The following is a 15,159-nucleotide window of genomic DNA, read 5'->3' as shown; positions in this document are numbered from 1 at the left end:
GTATGCCATTACTATCCTAACTGGAATCTTTGGCTATGGACCTTTGGGCAGGTTGCACCCCCTCTGAGCCTCCGTTTCCCATGGTGCATGCTGCATATACAGGTGCAGAAACAGCTTCTGGCCTGGCACAGAGGAGGCCTTGACAAGTGGTGGGCATTCTCGTGCCTCTTCACACCACACTAGTGGGTCTTGATAAATATGGGTCAAAACCCTCCATGAAATAAGGAACTTGCAGGAAAAGACCCTCTCTGGGAGCAAACCACTCGGTTGAACTATGTGAAGTTGCCAATAGTTGCATGTTTCTTATAGGTCAACTTAGTAACCACTCTTGGATATGTTTGGGTCACTGCCATGGGCCTCTTAGGAAACCTTGAGAAGGGGACCAGGTTAGCCCTGAGCAATGAAAGCAAGTGGAGCCCTGTCCCAGGTGTTCTAGGGGAAGCATGGACCCTCCTGTCTTCATTCCTTGGCATGTTTGTATGGGGATTGAGCTGGGGGTCCCCAGAGGCAATTCTATTGGTCCAGGATGCGTGGTCCAATAGAAACAAGAGGTGTTGGGGGATTTAAGCTCTGAGTCAGGACCTCTGAGGCAAGGATGGGGTGACTCTGAGGGACAGGCAGGTCAGGGGTCCAGAACCCCACTTGCCATCTGATGGTTGGTGTCTGGACCTGGGAGAACAGCTCAGCACCATGAAGATCATTCAGGCTTCAGAGCTATACAGAACTAGCTTCCCATTAAAGCTGGGGCCAAAGTCTTCAATCCCTGGCCCCTCTAAATCTCACTCACCTCTAGAATGTGTCTCAGTTGCTGGCCATTGTGAGTGTGAAATGAGGCCACGTGTACAGAACACTTTAGCAAGGGGCTGGAGCACAGTGGATACTTGGTCATCAGAGTGCTCCAGTGTAAGGTTACTATCCTTCTTGTATTTTTGTCCCAGGTCAGAGGGGTGAAAGGAGTCTTCCTGGCAAACCAAAAAATTGATGGGAAAGTGATGACGCTTATAACCTACAACAAGGGCCGCGACTGGGATTACCTGAGGCCACCCAGCATGGACATGAATGGAAGACCAACCAACTGCAAGCCTGTAAGTACCTGTGCTCACACCACACACTGTCCTTGGGGTGGAGCTAGATATAACTTCAGTAATCAAGAAGGTCAGAGGTGGTGATGTCTGAGAAGGACCATCAGAGACACATGAACCACCTATTTCTGCTGGGTGTGGTAGAGAGGGTCAAATGAAACTCCTTGTTTTACAGAAAAGTTAATTGGAGGTCAGAGAGGGAAGTATATCAGTTTTTGACACAGAATTGCTGTGCAATAAACCACCCAAAACAACAACATTTATTCCCCAGATCTACAGGTGGGCTCAGCTGGGTGGCTCTGCTGACCTTGGCTGGGCTCAGCTGGGTGGCTCTGCTGACCTTGGCTGGGCTCAGCTGGGCGGCTCTGCTGACCTTGGCTGGGCTTGCTCATATGTCAGGGAATGGACTGATTTAGACTGGTCTTTGCTCTGCACATCTTGCATAGTTCTCTTGGAACCAGCTTAATTCTTATGGTGATACCAGAAGTACAAGAGGATAAACAGAAACAGGCAAGTACATTTCAAGCCTGCTGGTACATCTGCTAAATCTTACTGCTCAACATCAAGGACCTGGGAATTGTACTCTGCCCATGGGAGTGAGGGCCAAGGAGCAGACACTTGCTTCTAATCTGCCATGGAAGGGAGTGTACCATCAGACTGCTAGTAAGTGATAGAGCTGGGCCAGAGTTCAGACATCCTGAGCCCCAAAGCTGGTCCACTATCCCAGGGGCACCTTTCTACATGAATAGAAGTGTTGACTGCCTGAGTCCTTGGTTGCCTAGAGTGAGGAGGGATCTCTCAAAGTAGCTGGGACTCTTGCCAGCTCTCGTAGCTACCAGGGATCCAGGTGGTGCACAGGCCCATGCTGGTGAGGAAAGAGAGACAGAGCTGTAAGGAGCCCTGATCCTAGCTAAGGTGAGCACTCAGCTGCCAGGGACCAGTGGATGCAAGGGAGGAAGAGGCCGAATGGGCTAAGAGAATCTGACCAGGCTTCTCACTCCCCTTCCAACACCCCCGTGAGACCTGGCCTCTCCCGGGGCCTCTCTCCTTGCATACCACAGGGAGCTTACCACCACCAGCATCCCTGCCCCTTCCTAGGTGCTGGGCAACTCAGGGTGGGAGAAGGGTCTAGTGTTGGAGCTGCACAGAGCTGCAGTCTTAGCCCCCTGACTATGTGATCTTGGCTACATCAACCAATGCCTCTGAGCCTCTGTTGAAAAGGGAGGAAGATGATAAACATCCCTGTGGCATTGGAGTGAGGATGAGATGAAAGAATGCAGAGACCAGCCTATGCCTGACATGGAGCAAGCTGCAAGGAAGAGCCAATCCCTTCCCTTCCCAGCCCTCCCTCTTTCTATGCTGTCCCCAAGGCCTAGAATGCCCTTTCCCTTTTCCTCATCCAGCAAGCTCCTACTAACACCTGAAAACCCTACCCACATGTTCCCTCCACTGAGGAGCCCTTCACTGGGCATACTGCTTCTCTGTCTGTTTCCCACTGTCACCCATAAGCCCTTCTTAGAGACTGCACACTGGGGACACCTGAAACCACCCATCACTCTGCCTCAGCTTCCTCATGTGTAAAATAGAAAGAAGAAAAGTACCTGTTTGACAGGTTTATATTCAGCAAATCTGCGTGAGCACTTGCAATGTGCCAGGCACTGTTCTGCAGGCTTAGAACACACCAACCAACAAAACAGAAGACATCCCCTGTCTTCCTGGGATTCCACCTGGCACACAGCAGGGCTCAGAAAATGGCGAGCCCCTCTCCCCACTGCCACCACCAGCCCCAGTGTTGGCCCATGGAGGCCGTGGTACTAAGAGGGGGGCAATTCCTCCTCCCAGGGAGCCCTGACCCTGGAGCCAGGGCGGGACTCTGTGGCCCCCAGGGCAACCACTTGCTCTAAGCTGAGACTTGAGCTCTGACTCACGAACACTCACCTCTCAGGGGCCCGCTGCCTGCCTCTGCTCTAGACCCCCTCCTGCTGATAACACCTGTCGACCTGTGTGGAGAATTAATTACCTGCCCTTCGTAAAAATGCTTCCCAGAACAGAATTGCTGTGAAAGGGCTAATTTTTGTATCATCGTCGGCAAAGTTAAGCCATATTAATCTGTCAAAGCAAGTTTTTGCTAAGAATAGATTCTTGTCTGTGATTATGCAGCTCAGTGAGGAGATAACCTCGGTGAATTTGTCTATATATATACGTATATACGTGCGTATATATATACGTATATATATGAGTATATATATATATATGTATATATATGACAGCCGCATGGCTCAGAAGGCCTGGGCTATCCTGTGTGTGTGGCCATGGCATCTCCAAGGGTGAAAGTGCAGGGGCAGGACAAGCTGGGCCACTCACAGGACCTCCTGACTGTGTCCCTCCTGCAGCCACACAGCCTCTCAATGAATGGGCAAACTGTACCTGAGGACTTAGTGCTCATAAAAGTGATGCCTGATTATTGCAGAATGCTTGGAAGATACAGAAAGGTATAAAAAGGGAAATAAGGTATCACCAGAATCACACCATCCAGAAAAACAATAACTGGGTATTTTTGTTCTTTACAATCTTTTCGCTCACACACACGTTACGAAGTTGTCATTGGGATCCCACACATGCGTGATTTTTCAGCCCTCTGTGTTTCTCTTAACTCCGGGTCACGAATCTGCCCAGGCCACTTGACCAGCGCCCTGTCTGGGGATACCTCCTTCCCTCAGTGGGGAAATGCAAGGATGTCTTTAACACAGGAGTGGCGTGATCAGGTCTGTTTTAGGATGATCCAGCTTCATTGGAAGGTGGTTTTGAATCTGTTTGCATCTTGAATTCAGCATAAAACTTCATTCACTGTGCAGTCCATGGTCACTCTTCTGAGGCGTTTGGCTGCAGTGAGCGCTGGGCGTCCAGGTGGCTGGTGCTGCATCTCCCGGCCCTGGTCCATCTGGTAGGCTTTGATGCTTTGCTAGACACTTCTTTAGGGCACCCTCTGGCCCCTATGTGCCAAACGGACGGAGAAGGGAGAGTCTCGGGACACCGTGAGCCCCCGGCTTGGCCTGCCTCAGCCCTGCAGGGACCCGGGCCCACCTCAGTCAACACTGAAGCATTCTGCATGGACTCCCAGGGCCACAGCCTGTCCCGGGGGTCTCCTGTCCTCGTCCTGGGTGGCCTCGGAGGAAGCCTTGTCTCTGACCACATGCACCCAAGGCGGGTTCTGGGGCTCCTGATGTGCACTGGCCTGCCACCTGTGCAGGGCATCCTGGTGCCCCGTGGGTGGGCACCTCCAGGCCTGCTGGCATAGCCCTTCCTTTCACCTGGTGGCCCAGGCTCGCATGGGAGCGCGTGTGTCAGACACCAGCACGGCACCTGCAGCTGCCTCAGGAGCAGGGGGAGCCATCTGTTTGGCCGTCAGCAGGCCGCAAGGCAAATGCAAAAGGGTTCATAGAGCTGCCTGTGTTCACCAGTGGCCTGCAGGCCGTAACTGGCCACCCCACAGGGAACCCTGAGGAGGGTTCCACTTCTCTGGCCTGAGTGCCAGGCAACCAGGATAGGCCACTAGTGGTGAGGGGTGGGGAGAGGTAGCTAGGGTTTGTGAAGCAGCACCCTCTAATTCAACTCTGCCCACTGTGCACGCAGCAAGTGACCAGATGCGCATAGCTCATCAGGGGAATGGGAGAGGTTGACGGAGACCAACCCATGAGCTCTGGCCTTCTAGGTAAACCTGGAACAGCAAAGCATGGCAGAGCTAGGGCGGCCTCTGCCGGGCACTCTGCTGCTGGGGACTCCCGCGCCACACCCCTGCTGAGCTCCTTCTCCTGATTAGAGCTGCCTTCTGCAGCGCGGAAGCCCAACCCTGCCTACCAAGATCACAGCAGCCTCCCTCCTCAGCAAGCCGCCTCTGTCCTTCTGCCTGAGCTATCTGGGGGAGGCGGGGGGGGTGGGGGGCAGGAGGGTAGGACTGAAAGGTGCCAGCAAGTCTATTCACTCACAGGCCTGCTTTTCCACGGTAAGAAATCTGAAGAATCTATTGCGGCGGGCAAAGTCTTAACACCTCACAGGTTTTCAGTGGGGCCCGTTTGTCGCCATTCGATCCAGGTGTTTCTGGAACCCTCAGATGGCTCCAGGGGTGACACAGTGCCCAGGCTCCTGCCACCCAGGGCCCTAGTGGTATTCAGCTCGGGGCTCCCCAGGTTCCCCTGGGGATGGTCTCAGTCCCTCAGTCATCTTCAGGATGTGCCTCTGCAATGGACACGGGGCCACCTTTCAGCTGAATTTTCAAGCTTTCTTTTTTTTGGTTTTTAACAGCTTTGTTGAGATCTCACATCCTACACAGTTCACCTTTCAAGTGCATAGTTCAATGGCTTTTAGTCTATTCACAGAGTTGTGCCACCATCACCACTGTCCCTTTTAGAACATTTTCACCACCCAAAAAAAGAAGCCCCCGATCCTTAGCTGTCACCTCCCTATCCCCCATCAGCCTCCAGTCCCTGGCAACCACCTGTCCGTTCCTGGCTCTATAGATTCCCTGCTCTGGGCATTGCTCATGGGTGAATCGTACAACATGTAGTACAACCAGTACATCTGTTAAACCCTAGAGCAGACAAATAAAGCCCGTCTGCCAACTGTGGCCACCACCTGGTCGCATCTTATCCAAGTCAATATCCAATTTCCTGAACGGTTTAACTTTGAAGTTAGGGTCACCTGTGTAAAACGTAAGCAATTCATGGGCCAGAAGAAAGTGTTATAAAGACATGAAATGAAGAGAGAGGATATCTCTGATGTGATGTTAGTAGATGATATGACACCGCGATGACGAGGGGATTCTGGAATGAGCCCTGCAGAGCGGGTCAGCAGGCCTCACCGTCACTGTCTTCATTTTGCAGATGAGGAAACTGAGCCCCAAGGCTGCCCAGAAAATTAGTGGTGCCTCCTAATTTACAATTTGGATCTCTGAGTACTCAGTTCTAGGGTATTTCTAAGCTGGAGATTTTTAACGAAAAAAATAATTTTAAGGCGGTAAATACAATGTTTACCATTCTTATAAGTAAACAATTAGGCAGTACCTTGCCCAGGGGAAGGGCTGGGCCCCAGAGCTGTGCCATATTAATCCAATATCCTGTGAAGCAGAGGTTGTTGCCCCCATCTCACAGAGAAGAAAGAAAGGCACAGAGAGGCTAAGCATTTTTCCTAAGGTCACACCGCCATTTAGAGGAGGTACGAGGAGTCCAAGCCCTGCCCTTTCTGTGACCAGCCTGAGGATTGCACTGCCTCACTTCACCTTATGGAGTTCCCTGACTTGGGGAAATTAGGAAGGCTGAGCCCAGAATCATTACCCCACAAAGCCTTTCGGCATCTGTTGGTTCAGTGGGGTCTCTGGTGGTGCACCTATGTCACCAAGGAGGGCTCGGCCAGCCAGACCTCTGAGACCCAGTATCTCAGGCTGCCAGACGGAGATCAGGAGGAATGGGGTCTCCAGAGCCAGCCCCCTGGAGCTCTTGCACACTTAACCCACCCCTCTGTATCTCAAAGTGGGAGGGCCTTACAGGGTGACCCCAGCTGTCCTCTGATGCCAGGGATACTGTGGTCACATAAGAGGCTCCCAATAAAGGTTCTGGGTAGGTGAATGAATGAGTATGAGTTTGGGCTGTGCAGGCTCCAGGAATCACATCCCACAGCTGGTACTGCACATGGGAGCCATGTTGGGGAACCACCTGCCAGGACCAATGCCCAAGAGCCCTCAGTGGGAGAAACCCCAGCAGCTGCATCCGTGAGCAAAGGCACCACACCCAGGGGCTGCAGGGGTCCCTAATCTAGACCATGGAACCCACAGATCCTCCTGGGTGCCTCACAACACCCAGGGGCTGCAGGGGTCCCTAATCTAGACCAGAGAACCAACAGATCCTCCTGGGTGCCTCACCATACCCAGATGCTGTGTGGGTCCCTAATCTAGACCAGGGAACCAACAGATCCTCCTGGGTGCCTCACCATACCCAGATGCTGTGTGGGTCCCTAATCTAGACGAGGGAGCCAACAGATCCTCCTGGGTGCCTCACCATACCCAGATGCTGTGTGGGTCCCTAATCTAGACCAGGGAACCAACAGATCCTCCCAGGTGTCTCACTTGTGCCTGCTTCCCCCTCCCAGGCTGTCAGCACAGCACCTGCTGAAGCTTCCCTTGTCCTTCCCACCCTTTCCCTAGAGGTCAGCCTCACACCCGCTTCCCATCCTCCATCTATTCCTCCAAGGCACTCCTGGCCCAGCCTTCTCTCCCAAAAAGCCACAGGGGCAGATTTGTCATCAGGTTTAGTTTTCCTAAGGACGCTCCTACTCGTGTGTTGACAGTTGCTTCCTTTCTCTTCCTTGCAGCCAGACTGCCACCTGCACCTGCACCTGCGCTGGGCAGACAACCCCTATGTATCAGGCACTGTGCACACCAAGGACACCGCCCCAGGCCTCATCATGGGTGCAGGTAGGTGGCTTCCATCACAGGCAGCTGGCAGGTGCCATTACAGCCCAAGAGTACCTCCAATCTCAAGGATAAAAATGGATGGCCATGGGCCTGAGGCCATAGTATGTCCCTTAGGAGGCATAGTATGTCCCTTAGGAGGCATCTTCAGGAAGCTCAGCTCTCATGGCAAATTCTGAGAAATGAATGCATGGCCCAGGGTTGGCATATGATATGTGTTGGCAGAATGGAAAGATGGACAGATGGAAGAGTGGATCAATGGATGGATGGATAGATGAATTGATAGATGGTGGATGATGATGAGTGGATGGTGGATGGTGGATGGTGGATGAATGATAGCTGGCTTGATGATGTATAGATGGTGAACGGATGGATGGAGGATGGATAGATCAATGGGTGGATGATAGATGATGGATGGATGATGGTGGACGGGTGGCGGATGGGTGGGTGGGTGGATGGATGAGTGGGTAGATGGATGAGTGGGTGGATGTATGATGTATGATGGATAGATGCTGAATTGATCGATGGATAGATGAATGGATGGATGATGCATGATGGATGAATGATGGTGGATGGGTGGTGGATAGGTGGATGGGTGGGTGGGTGGATGGATGAGTAGATAGATGAGTAGATGGATGGATGAGTGGATGAATGGATGAGTGGGTGGATGGATGATGGATGATGGATAGATGCTGAATTGATGGATGGATAGATGAATGTATGAATGATGCATGATGGATGGATGATGGTGAATGGGTGGTGGATAGGTGGATGGGTGGGTGGATGGGTGTGTGGATGGATGGATGAGCAGGTGGATGGATGATGGATAGATGCTGACTTGATGGGTGGATGATGCATGATGGATGGATGATGGTGGGTGGGTGGGTGGATGGATGGGTGTGTGGATGGATGGATGAGTGGGTGGATGGATGATGGATAGATGCTGAATGGATGGATGGATAGATGAATGGATGGATGATGCATGATGGATGGGTGATGGTGGATGGGTGGTGGATAGGTGGATGGGTGGGTGGACGGGTGAGTGGATGGATGGATGAGTGGATGGGTAGATGATAGACGGATGATGGGTGATGGATAGATGGTGAATGGATGGATGGATGATGAATGAATGATGAATGGATAGAAAAATGGATAGATGGGTAGGTGGATCATTGGATAGATGATTTGTATCATGGTTGATATTTATTGGCCCCTGAAGAAAGTTCTAGTTTAGTGGGGGGAGAAAAACAAGTATACAACTAGCACTTTTTTAAAAACCCAAGATTATAATTTTTATGTTTGTCTCTTCCACTAAACTAGAACATCCAAGAATCCTGGTGTACTGATCAAATAATACCATAAAATGAGGTTGATTTGCTTCAGAAGAACCATTCAAAATACAAAATAGAGCCACCTGTCTGAGGTCACTTGACTAGTGTGTGGGAGAACCGGGGAAGACTTTGCACATGAGGTCTGTGACAGTCAGAGAGGCAGCATCTCCTGCAGACACTGGACAGCAGAGGCACAGGCCCAGAGCTCACACTTCCTGAACCCCTGGACCCCTTCCCTCCATTTCCCTCAGCATCATCTGCCACACAGAGGGGGTGGCTGTGTGGCCAATGGCCAAGGACCATATGGATGTGGACCCCAGACTCTGAGCTGGACACCACATCTGACCCTTCACCATATCCCAGCACCGAGCTGGGGCCTGGCCCAGGGTGGGCCCTCCAAGGCTGTTTGTGAATGAGTGAGTGAAGGGACAAGTGAATGAGTGGCCATGTTGTGATGGCAGGAATGGCATTCTGGGTGGAAGGGGGAACATGGGGACCCCAAAGGACCAGACCAGAGTGCATGGAGTGGCTGGAGGTGAAGCCTATGTGCAGGGCTGGGTCTGACGGCAGAGACCCGGCCTGTTTAGGGAAGCTGGGGCTTTGCAGCTGGGAAGGGAGGGGATTGTGAACAAAGTCCTTCAGCTTCTGGAGTTCCTCTGCATGCTCTATATGCCTGGGGTCCTAGGCAGGGACAGCCCATCTGGATAGCCTCTGTCTGCCCCCACAATGATCAATGAAAATGTGACCCGTCAGCATCAATGTGAAGCCGCCGACTGCCTATCAGCTTCCACGCACAGACAGGCTCACCACCCACGTTAGACGCCCCCAATCCTGTGCACTTGGTTTCCTGGGCTTCTCAATGACAGGGTATTTAAAATGCACTGTTTTGATTTGCTGAAACCCCAAATTCTTCACCAAAATACAAAAGGCATAATTTCCAATGTTTCCACTGCTCAAAGGCCCTGAGAGCCTAGAATGAGGGTCCCGGTCCCCCAACATATCTCAATGTACCTCTGAATTGTGCAGGAGTCATGCAGAGCGCCGAGAGCAGCCCCCCTCACTGTGTGGGGGTGTCAGTCACAGCCTTCCTCCCTCCCTGCTTGCCCTCCACTGTCCCTGCAAGGGCAGGAGGCTACACTTCTATTTTATCCACTTCTGTTCGATCTTGGCCAGGGCTTTCCTGGAAGGTGGAGCCAGCCATGCAAGGTGGGCCAATTGATGTGTCCATTGTTTCCATTCTCCTCTCCAGCCCTGAGCATCTGCTGGGAGCAGGAGGAAAAGGCGCTTGGGCTGGCTTCACATCTGCTGGCCCGACATGGCCGCCTGCCCTGGCACAGGTCCCGAGGCCATGTGGCCGCACTGCTGGAGGTGGCTGGGAATGATGGCTACCTGTTTCCACGGGGTCGCTCCCCTGCCCGCCCCGCCATTCATTCCTGAATTCCATCCCAGAGGCAGGCAGACGAGGGAAAAGCCCCAGGCTCTACGCCTCCCAGCTGTAGGACTCTGAGATTTCACTGCACTTCTCCGAGCCTCAGTTTCGTCTGCAAAATGAGAGGCCAAAACCTCCACTGTAAGGATGAGACAGGGTACGGCAGGAAACCTTCAAGGCAGGTGTGCTCTGCCAGGCTGTCCTCTCATCCAAGGGGACACTGGACACTCCTGCCCCCATGCCAGGCACTGCACTGGGTGCTGGAAATGAGGGAGATAAGACTCAGCCACTCAGGGTTGAACAGAGGAGCAAAGGGATGATAACCACAGGGCCAGATGCATCCTGATGCCGAGTGTTCCTGCAAGATGGTCCAGAGGGACATAGAGTATGGGCACTCGATTCTGCCCTGGGGCTTGGATTGAGCCTGCTGGACAAATGGGCATCTGCCAAGCCGACACACAGGGAGGACGCTCTAGGCAGAGAGCACTGTGTGTGCAGGGTGGAGGTGGGGGAGTGCCGTGCTGGGATCTCGAGCTCCAAGAGATGCATTCCAGTCTCTGGGGCCCGTCCTCAGGTCCAGCCTCCAGAGGTCAGACTGCAGAGGGACCCAGAAAGTGGAGCCGTGGCTCCAACTATTAATAGAAGGGGATGGATTTGAGAAGCAAAGACAAAAACTTGACTTCTAACCCCCCAGTGGAGAATCAGCCATGTTGAGCCCAGAAATCAACCCAGCCCTGACCGAGGGTGCCGGTGGCAGGTTCCTCCCAACTGGGCGTGTCGCAGGGCTGAAGGGCTGGCTCCCTTCTGAGTGTTCCTGTGTTGGAGTGAGTGGCATCTGAAGGATACCTCATCTTCATCCCTTCTTCCTCATCTTCACCCTTTCTTCCTCATCTTCACCCTTTCTTCCTCATCTTCACCCTTTCTTCCTCATCTTCATCCTTTCTTCCTTTCAATAGACTAGGAGAGGAATCCTCACGCTGAGTTATACCCTGTGAGATCAGTGTTTCCTGCTCCACACCTTCGGGGCTCCCAGCAAGCCAGTGTTCCCAGACCCTGCACGGCCTGTGGCCAGCTGCCTCCCAACACCCCCTTTGCCGAGGATGCTCTCCGTGCCCAGGGCAAGTCCCGGGTTCCTGCTCCAGCTCATGTGCCTCCTCCAGAAAGCCAAAGAGTGCAGAGTGGGTGCCAACCCCCACCTGCTCCTCAGATGCTGTGGGTGCCCCAGGTGGTTACAGAACCCGCTCCCTGCACTGTCCTTTGCCCCATCCTGGTCACTGGTCTGTGTCCCAGCTGATCATCCAGACGTCATCAGGACCCGACGCAGAGCAGAGGCCAGTGAACACTTCTGCATCCCTAGCCCTGGCAGAGGTGATGGTAGCATTTAGCCAAGAAAACCTTGAGGGAGCCGTTTGGGAGCTGGGAGCACCACAGCCTGCTCTCTGCTGCTGGCTTGGCTCAGGGAACCGCGTCTCAGAGCCATTTGCAGTCCCAGCCCTCCCTGGCACAGTCCCTTTTTGGGCGACTTGGCTAGTCAAGGGCCCATCAATGTCAGGACATGTCTAGATGTGAGGCGAGAAGCCCTTGGCCTGGCTGAGGGACCTGGGTGCGGTTGGGAGCTGACCTGAGTCCCAGCCCTGTGGACACTCACTGGGCCCTTCTGGAGCTGGGAGCACCAGCAGAAACTGGAGGACCATGGGGCAGCCCACTCACCTGGGCCCCAGCTGTGTCTCAGTGATCGCTGGTGCTCCCTCTCTCTTGGGAGCCATTGGCATCTGCCCTGCAGTCCTTGGTGAAATGTGGGTGGGGTAGATTTTGGTGTGTGGCTTTGCTCTGTTTTCTGGCTGCAGGGGCAGAGGAAGGATGGAGAGGAAGCATGCCTTCATTCAGTGAGCACTGACTCCTACTACTCTGCTGGCACCAAGGAAGGGCAGGGGTCCTGGGCCTGGGGAGAGGAGGCCCAAGGAGATACCAGAACACCCAGGCAAGGAGGCAGCAGAGAAGCTTCTTCTCCCCTCCTCACCTCCCTCCACCCCAGGACCTCAGTTTCCCATCCATAAAATGAGGGTGTCAGCCTCAGCTTTCTGCAGGCCCTTCCACTCTGACAGCCTGCAATGTGTTCCGTGAATCGCTCCTTCTTTCCCCTGAGACTGTTAGATGACTGGCAGCCTGACAGCTTTGGTAGACAGAGCAAGGAAAACAGATAGCATTTCTTAAAAGACAGTCGTGTGCACGGTTGAAATTACAAACTGCAAATTGGCCCGCGCAGTGTGCTGACGCGGCAACACTCCCTGCCCGGCTCCACCTGTGATATGTGTGTCCCGGAGCGGCTGCTGGTGTCTGGGATAGCAGAAAGATAAAAGGCATCCTTTATTTCTCTCCTCCCTCCTGCCTGTTCTGTTCATTCATTCACCTCACTCACTTCATCCATTCAGCAGCCATCGCTCAGCACCTTTTGTTTACCAGGGACCACGCTGCAAAAAAGGGATGGGTCCAGAGGTACCCAGATTCCACACCTGCCCCTCTGCCCCACCCATCCTATCTGTCTTGCACCTGCCCGGGTCCACATTTCTGCCCAGGCTGCTCCCTCTTCCTTGGACACCCAGTCCCCTTTCCCTTGGACAGCCATGTTCAGCTCTCCAGGCTCCACTGGGAGGCTCTTTCCTACCTGAGTCTCTCCTCGAGGCTCTCCTCACAGGTCCACTGTCCTGGCTCTGTGTTCACCTGCACGGCCGCGCTCATCTGCTAGATTCAGAGCCCTCAGGGAGCAGGGGCCACAGCTCATTCAGCTCAGCTCCCCAGAGCTCAGCACAGGGCTGTGCAGAGAGTAGACACTCAGCAAATGCCATTGAATACATGCAGGAGAGAGTGAGTGGTGGAACTGAGATAATAGGTAGATGGAGAGATGATCAATTGGATGGATATTAGATTAATAAAAGATGGATGGGAGGATGGCTAGATGGATGGATGAGAGGATGGGTGGCTGGTTAGATGGATGGATGGATGGATGGATGGTTGGATGGGTGGGTGAGTGGATGGGTGAGTGGATGGGTGAGTGGATGGGTGGGTGGGTGGGCAGATGGATGGATGGATGGATTTGTGGGTGGGTGGGCAGATGGATGGATGGATGGATGGATGGATGGATGGATGGATGGGTGGATGGATGGATTGGTGGGTGGGTGGATGGATGGATGGATGGATGGATGGATGGATGGATGGATGGATTTGTGGATGGGTGGGCAGATGGATGGATGGATGGATTGGTGGGTGGGTGGATGGATGGATGGATGGACTGTTGGGTGGGTGGGTGGATGGATGGATGGATGGATGGATGGATGGATGGATGGATTGGTGGATGGATGGATGGATGGATGGATGGATGGATGGATGGATGGATGGATTGGTGGATGGATGGATGCGTGGATGGATAGATGGATGGATTGATGGGTGGGTAGGTGGATGGATGGATGGATGGATGGATTTGTGGGTGGGTGGGCAGATGGATGGATGGATGGATGGATGGATGGATGGATGGATGGATGGATTGGTGTGTGGGTGAGTGGGTAGATGGGTGTATTTACGAGTAGGTAGGTAAATGAACTTCAAAAAATAAGACAGGCACACAAACACCCTGCCACTCTGAGAACTCCCTTTTAATTCATCTATTTGAGGACAGTCCATCTCCTTTGGAATTTTGCAATGACTTCTAAACTCGACCCTGGATAAAGTATTTCTGAAAGTGCCGCCTAAATAAAGCTTCAAAGGGCAAATGATATACAAGTCACCCAGGGTGGGGCCTCTGGGGCCCCAGAACAGCTTCAATGCCATCATCAGGGTCCCCATCATCCTGGAGACTTGGACCCCTGTCTCTGCCACAGCCATTGGGTACAGTGGAAGCCCCAAATCTGTCTCATCAGAAATCCTTTGTTCAAGCTATTTCAGGATGCTGTTTAGGGTGGACCAGGCGCAGCACCAGAGGCTGCGATGATTTTCCTGGTGCTTGTGCTGTTATGTATGGCCATTGTTCTTTCTACAGGAGCCTTACGTGGGTTCAGCTTCCTCATCTGTAACATGAGGTTGGCTTGGGTGCTGGGCATGAGTTCTTCCCATTCTGATACTGCCCACAGCATTAAGTCTGAGCCCCTCTGAGTGGACATCAAGGCTGGAGATGGACCTAATCAGCCCAGTGCTGGGCTCCAGTAAACCCAAACCACATTCTGCACCCCTAGTCGGTTTGGTGCCCACCTCACCTTCCTCCCAAATGTCCACCCAGCAGATAGTGAGACCCTGCTGTGTGCCCACCTGCCTTCTCTCCTGCACCTGCCTCTGTCTCTCCTGCACCCAGTGCCCAGGAGCTGTCTCCAAACACAAACTCGGCCATGTCCTGCCCTGCTTTCTAGCCCCACAGGGGCTGCCCATGATTGGCCCACCTGGCCCACTTCCTCTCCAGGCCATCCCTAACCATACTCCATGCTTCTTATTTGTGGACCACATCGGTGGGTTCTCTGACGTACCCGAGCTCCACCTGTCCCGGGCCTCTGCTGGAGTCCCCTGAATGTTGCTGTCTTTGGGCAGGGCTGATCCTTCACTGCATAGACCCAGATCCAGGGCCCCAGCACAGCAGCCACAGCAGGTCTGTTGGGGAGATGGAGACCTGGGGCACAGGCCACTGTTGCTTGAGGACTTTTCCAGGCTCAGACTTGTTAAAGGAGGAAAGCTGGACAATCCTAAGGGTAGTACTGCCCCTTTTCTTTTGGACCAGGTAACCTGGGCTCACAGCTGGTGGAATATAAAGAAGAAATGTACATCACATCAGACTGCGGTCACACCTGGCGGCAGGTAAGCTGGCCAGGAGGT

The 15,159-nt window shown here is 53.2% G+C and overlaps 1 protein-coding gene across 2 annotated transcripts in view; it reads left to right on the top strand.

Annotated features, from left to right (window-relative positions):
- Positions 1–15,159, top strand: part of SORCS2 (sortilin related VPS10 domain containing receptor 2) — a 537,438-nt gene that overhangs the window by 478,649 nt on the left and 43,630 nt on the right. For both annotated transcript variants that reach the window (XM_055246055.1, XM_063619723.1), the window contains exons 10-12: positions 939–1,085; positions 7,446–7,548; positions 15,065–15,141. In XM_055246055.1, coding sequence (XP_055102030.1) covers positions 939–1,085; positions 7,446–7,548; positions 15,065–15,141 — 327 coding nt within the window. The remainder of the gene's footprint in view (positions 1–938; positions 1,086–7,445; positions 7,549–15,064; positions 15,142–15,159) is intronic.

Source organism: Symphalangus syndactylus, chromosome 16 (genome assembly GCF_028878055.3).
Source record: "Symphalangus syndactylus isolate Jambi chromosome 16, NHGRI_mSymSyn1-v2.1_pri, whole genome shotgun sequence".
In the NCBI taxonomy this organism is placed as follows: Eukaryota; Metazoa; Chordata; class Mammalia; order Primates; family Hylobatidae; genus Symphalangus; species Symphalangus syndactylus.
Note: the sequence above shows the minus strand (reverse complement) of the source record. Positions and strands in the feature narration are given on the sequence as shown.